The sequence below is a fragment of the Saccostrea cucullata genome, unplaced genomic scaffold, assembly GCF_032062105.1.
Source record: "Saccostrea cucullata isolate Sc308-1 unplaced genomic scaffold, CSIRO_AGI_Scuc_v1 ctg10703, whole genome shotgun sequence".
NCBI classification, from domain to species: Eukaryota; Metazoa; Mollusca; class Bivalvia; order Ostreida; family Ostreidae; genus Saccostrea; species Saccostrea cuccullata.
In genome coordinates this window covers 1-5,510 of record NW_026923827.1, presented here as the reverse complement: position 1 = coordinate 5,510, position 5,510 = coordinate 1, and the positions used below count along the sequence as shown (strand labels likewise).

Sequence of the window (5,510 nt, the reverse complement as noted above, 5' to 3'; positions counted from 1 at the left end):
TTAGAGATGGTAATGTGGATTTCATATTTGGATCCCCAGAGACTCTTGTTGGGAAGAAAAAGAGTGGAGGTCTTCGTTGCAAAAACTTCAAGTTGACACCATCAGTAGTGGATGAATTTCACACAATAGCAACATGGTAAGTCATATATTTTTACCTAACTTAAATCATGCAGCATATTCCTATGTCCCTGTCAGTGACACATAAACAGAATATGACATGTAATATTTTTCCTTAATCAATTGTCAGACTGTCTAATATGTGTTACACTGTATATATATTCTTTTCAGGGGTACAGATGAAGACAACCAAAAGAAAGCATTTAGAAAAATGGTTTTCTCACATAGGAGAGCTTAGATCTCTATTTCCCAAAGCTTCTGTTGTGGCTCTCAGTGCTACATGCACTCTGAAGATTCAACATAGAGTGATGAAAGTTTTATGTTTGTCACCATCTACCAAGGTGATCAAACTTCCACCAAATCCAGCCAATGTAAAACTCTGTGTCTCCAAGGTGCCTTACAATATAGAACATTCTATGGCATTTCTTGCAGATGCAATCACGGATTACAATTTTCCGAAAACGCTGATGTACTGTACTTCAATAACAGACTGTGCAGCCATATATAATTATTTGTGCAAAGAACTACCCGACTGTGAAATTGAAATGTACCACTCTGAAACAGAACAGGAAAAAAAGGATTCAATACTTGGATTATTACAGGACCCATCATCTAAATGGAAGCTCATTATAGCGACCAATGCACTGGGCATGGGGATTGATGTTAAAGACTGTCACTCTCTCATCTTCTTGGGACTCCACAAGATTAATCGTGGATTTATTCCAGGAGATTGGAGAGTGGGAAGGGATGAGCAGCCTTCTCTTGCCTTACTACTGCATCATGGACACCATTTGAGATCGCATAGGAAACTGAAGTAAAAGAATTTTACAAAGCTGCCACTTGTCGAAGACAGATGTTGATGACCAACTTCTTATCAGAATCCGAGATGAATTCGGTGAAAGTGCAGAGTGGCAACCACACTTGTTGTGACTTGTGTATGAAAGACTGTTCATGTTTAAACTGTACAGATATGTTATATCTGGAGAAGTCTTTCCTTGGGATAAGCATAGACAGTGCCGATAGTGTCGATAGTACAGACTCTGACTCTGATTTCTCTGAAGAGCTGCTTGTAGGTGATGATTATGATGAGTAAAGAATGGAACTCTGAAAGTAATGTTCTCTTGTCTTAGATCTGCAAATTTACCCATGAAGGATATGGAGAAAATGAACTGTTTTCAAAATCAAAGTCCATAAAACAATACAAAACAGGAGTAGAGCAAACAAGGACCTTCAAAATATCAGAGGTTGGATCAGGTGCCTTGGAGGAGTGGGCATCTCCTTCCGACCGGTCACACTCGCAGTGTGCTCTTGTCATGATCGGGAAATAACAGAAAAATCTGTTAACAATTAGTATGAAAAACTTCAGTCAGCCCAAATCGATTCTAAATGACGTTTTCACTTGATTACCAGAGCAAATACATAGTGATAAAATCCCATTTTAGCAAACAAGAAAGTGACGGATTGGACAACATGGAGTGCGTGTTCGACGACCTGTGGGGACGGAAGTCAGAGAAGAACCAGGAAGTGCGACTTAACAGATGACGAATCGAACGCACACAATTGTCGATTTTCCGAGATCGAGTCGAGATCCTGTAATCCCAGACCATGTCCTAGTGAGTAGGATTCCCAAATAACTTTTGATCACATGTCAATAGGAAAAATTGTCAGCGTGTTCTATGTGGAAGGATTTGTAGAATACTATAAGTCCCTGCATTTAATGATAATAAAACAATGGGTCGTTTGGTTTTACTTACATAAGAACAAAGGTAACTGAATTACTCTTTCTGGTACTTTATTTTCAGTTTTTTGTAAACAGACATTTTACTTGTTATATTTCAAGCTTAAAAATAACTGCAAAAATACCTGTCTTTTATCAAAAAATAATTATTTTTTCATATTTCTACTACACGTACATGTGTCCATGCTCGAATTTTGTAGTTGATGGTAACTGGTCGCCATGGACATCATGGGGAAAATGCTCTAACAACTGCGGTAGAGGGAAACGATCGCGAAGACGAGATTGTAACAATCCACCACCAGAACATGGAGGAAAAGATTGCCTGGGTGATGGCACACAAGAGGAAGAATGCACAGGATGTCCACGTATGATACTAACCTAATCTTTGGGGGTTTTAATATTAAAGGGGCAGCATATTATTATCGCTACGTTAAAGAAATTTCAATTACCACAACATAGCCATTATCGCTACAAAAAGGTTACATCACCCCTACAGTTTGAAAAAAATATACATTACCGCTACATTGCCCCTTTCGTTAGCCTGGGGGTCAACATTACCGCTACATTGCCAAAAATGTCAACTCATTACGCTACATTTCTTCAAATTTTCGGGCGATCATTACCGCTACATTTCATCAATCGGACCATCGCAAAAAACAACTCATTACCGCTACATATCGAATCAGCCAGCAATAAAACGGAATACGAATTCCATTCAATATAATTCACCATGTAGTGAAGTACAATTCACATCTGAATTCTAATAAAAATTAGTATATAAAAGTATGTAGACGCTACCATTGAGAAATTTGTGACAAAATCGCGGTAATGCATTTGTTATCGATGAATATATATGAATATCAAAGGGTATGACTTTTTTAGTAAATCGTTAAATCTGTTATTTTTTGGATTTTTCATATGGAATACGTTGTAAATAAGTATTAGAAACATAATTCATAACAAAAAAAGAAAAAAAAATGACCAGGGGTGTATAGGTTGGGAGGGGTCCAGTCCACAAGTACCTGTGCTATGAAACAGTAATTATAATTAGAAATATAAATTGTGAGTAGAGCAAACACCGACCTCTGAAATCATTGGAAGAGGGATTAGGTGCCATGAAGGAGTAAGTATCTTCTGTCAACTGGTCACTCTGCCCGTGCGCCTTTAACACGACTGGATGCTAGTAAACGAATAAATCGGAAGTCAATTTAGTGTGAAAATAAAGGCCTGATTTTTTTTTAAAAGGACGTCAGTTAACATTACATCTGACGACAAATTGTACTTGCAAATATAGCCATTGTATCCACCATAAAATTTACATCCGGATAATTTATATGCTAAAAATTTAATTAAAAAAATATAAGTGAAATGTTTCTAAATTAGAAGATTTTCCTTGAAACGACATGTTAAAGCACTACATTCATAGATAAATAATATTATTTCATTTTTAGTTCAGAGAAATTTGACTCCGTGGACGACGTGGTCTGTCTGCTCTGTAACCTGTGGTGACGGATCACAGGCGAGAAGTCGGCAGTGTGATCTCACAGACAGTGAGAAGGACCAGGAACAGTGCTATTATAAAGAGGAGCAAAAGAAGAAATGTCAAACAAACACACCGTGTCCAAGTAAGTAACAGTATTATATTGCATTACCGCGTTGTTTGATCTGTAATGAAGTGCCCTAAATCATATTTGATTTTTTATTTGATCTTCTCATATGGTAAAAATCAGAGAAGGTTAATGTCATAGAAATGTTGATTGAGATTTTCAGATCTTAGAATTTTCATCTGTAGAAAACGTTAAAATGGTAAATTTCAGATACACGTTCTTCTATATTTCTTACCTAAAATGCAAATTCGAAATTCTCTGTATTTATGAATATTCATGATACGTGTAGTTGACGGTTCCTGGTCATCCTGGACAAAATGGGGTGATTGTTGCGTAAACAGTAGATCACGCTCACGAACATGTGACAATCCAAAGCCGGAGCATGGAGGAGCAAACTGCGTGGGGGATGCTGATGAGACTGGAAGTTGCCTTGGCTGTCCAGGTTACTATCTTACCTCAGTGTTTTCCTAGGATAAATGCGATACCTATAACAGTCGTCCTTATCTAGTTCATATTATTTTTCAACGCTGCTTAAAGTAAATAGTAGTTTTCTTTTATACATTGTACATTGTTCATAGCGTTTATAAAAGAAGTGAATCCTATTGTTTGTTAAAAGGAGGAAAACCAGACCCAATATGGACTTCTTGGGATATATGTCCAGTCACGTGTGGAGGAGGAGTGACACGAAGGTCACGCTCTTGCAACTTGACCCCAGATGAAGCTATCCGTTACAAATGCTTCAAACAAGAAAGTCAAATGAAGAGCTGCTCTGTGCAACCTTGCCCAGGTATACATGTAATAGACTGAGCATCACAGAAAAGTGATCTCTTACTGCATAAATCGGTAAAGTACATCGTATTTGGAATATTTATGGAATATGCTTTTATTTTTTTAAATTTTGAAAATAAATCACGAAGAAAAGGCCCCTTATGAATTTCCTTTGCTTCCAACCTGGAAGATAATTTTTCCTCCAAAACACTTTAGGTGATGCATTAAGATGAGCGACATGAATTTTAAGAATAGTTTGATTATCTTAGCATGGTCTTCTTGGGCACCTTGGGGTGACTGCTGTAAATGTAAACAATTTTATTTGTTACAGTTGATGGAGGCTGGACTCTTTGGACTTCATGGGGTAGCTGTTCAAACAACTGTGGACATGGACAGAAGACTAGAGAAAGATCTTGTACGAACCCGAAACCAGAAAATGGAGGCAAACCCTGTACTGGGGATGCATCTGAAACGAAGAATTGCTATGGTTGTCCAGGTTAATAATAAACTTAATAACTTTAATTATACCCCCGTTCCTAAAGAGAGGGACATACACTGTTTTCCCCTTGTGTTTCTGTCCATCTGTCTGTCTATCCGTAACAAATTTTCGTCGCAGTTTTTTCTCAGCAACTACTTGTTGCTGGTACTTGAAATTTTAGCACATTCTTTGCTGAGGGATGCCATGTGGTTGGATTAATTTTTGTACAAATCCGATGTCAACTTCCTTTTTATCAGTTGTTCTGTCTGTATCATAGATAAGAAATTTTTTGTCGCAGTTTTCGTTTCATACAAAACAAATTTTCGTCGCAGTTTTCAGCAATTGCTCATTGCAGATGCTTGAAATTTTAGCACATTTTGCGGATATATGCCATATAGTTGGATTGATTTCTGTTAAAATCCAATGTCAACTTCCTGTTTATCTGTGTAACTGTCCGTTCTGTACAAAATAACTTTTTGTCGAAGTTTTCTCAGCAACTACCAATTGCAGATGCTTGAAATTTTTGCACATTCTTTGCTAATGCATGTCATATGGTAGGATTCATTTCTGTTCAAATCCAATGTCAACTTCCTGGTTATCTGTGTAACTGTCCGTTCCGTACATAACAAATTTTTGTCGCAGTTTTCTCAGCAACTACTCATTGCATATGCTTGAAATTTTAAAACAATGTTTTCTGAGGCATGTCATATGGTGGGATTCATTTCTGTTCAAATCTGATGTCAACTTCCTGTTTATCCGTACGTCTGTCTGTAACTGAACTTTTGTCTAAAGGTCATATTTA

General features: G+C 37.2%; 1 protein-coding gene and 1 long non-coding RNA gene across 2 annotated transcripts; both read left to right on the top strand.

Moving 5' to 3' along the window:
- The first annotated feature begins 296 nt into the window (after nucleotides 1-296).
- LOC134264991 (uncharacterized) lies at nucleotides 297-935 on the top strand. The gene has a single exon (XM_062747236.1). It carries the CDS (start codon nucleotides 297-299, stop codon nucleotides 933-935), a length of 639 nt encoding a protein of 212 aa, XP_062603220.1.
- A 1,126-nt stretch (nucleotides 936-2,061) lies between these two features.
- Nucleotides 2,062-3,875, top strand: LOC134264990 (uncharacterized). The gene is made up of 3 exons (XR_009991669.1): nucleotides 2,062-2,220; nucleotides 3,307-3,480; nucleotides 3,752-3,875. It is a non-coding gene; the product is annotated as an uncharacterized LOC134264990 (long non-coding RNA).
- Nucleotides 3,876-5,510: the final 1,635 nt, after the last annotated feature.

Coding starts and splice junctions, on each gene's coding strand:
- LOC134264991 (XM_062747236.1), top strand. CDS start 297: ATGAAGACAACCAAAAGAAAGCATTTAGAAAAATGGTTTTCTCACATA.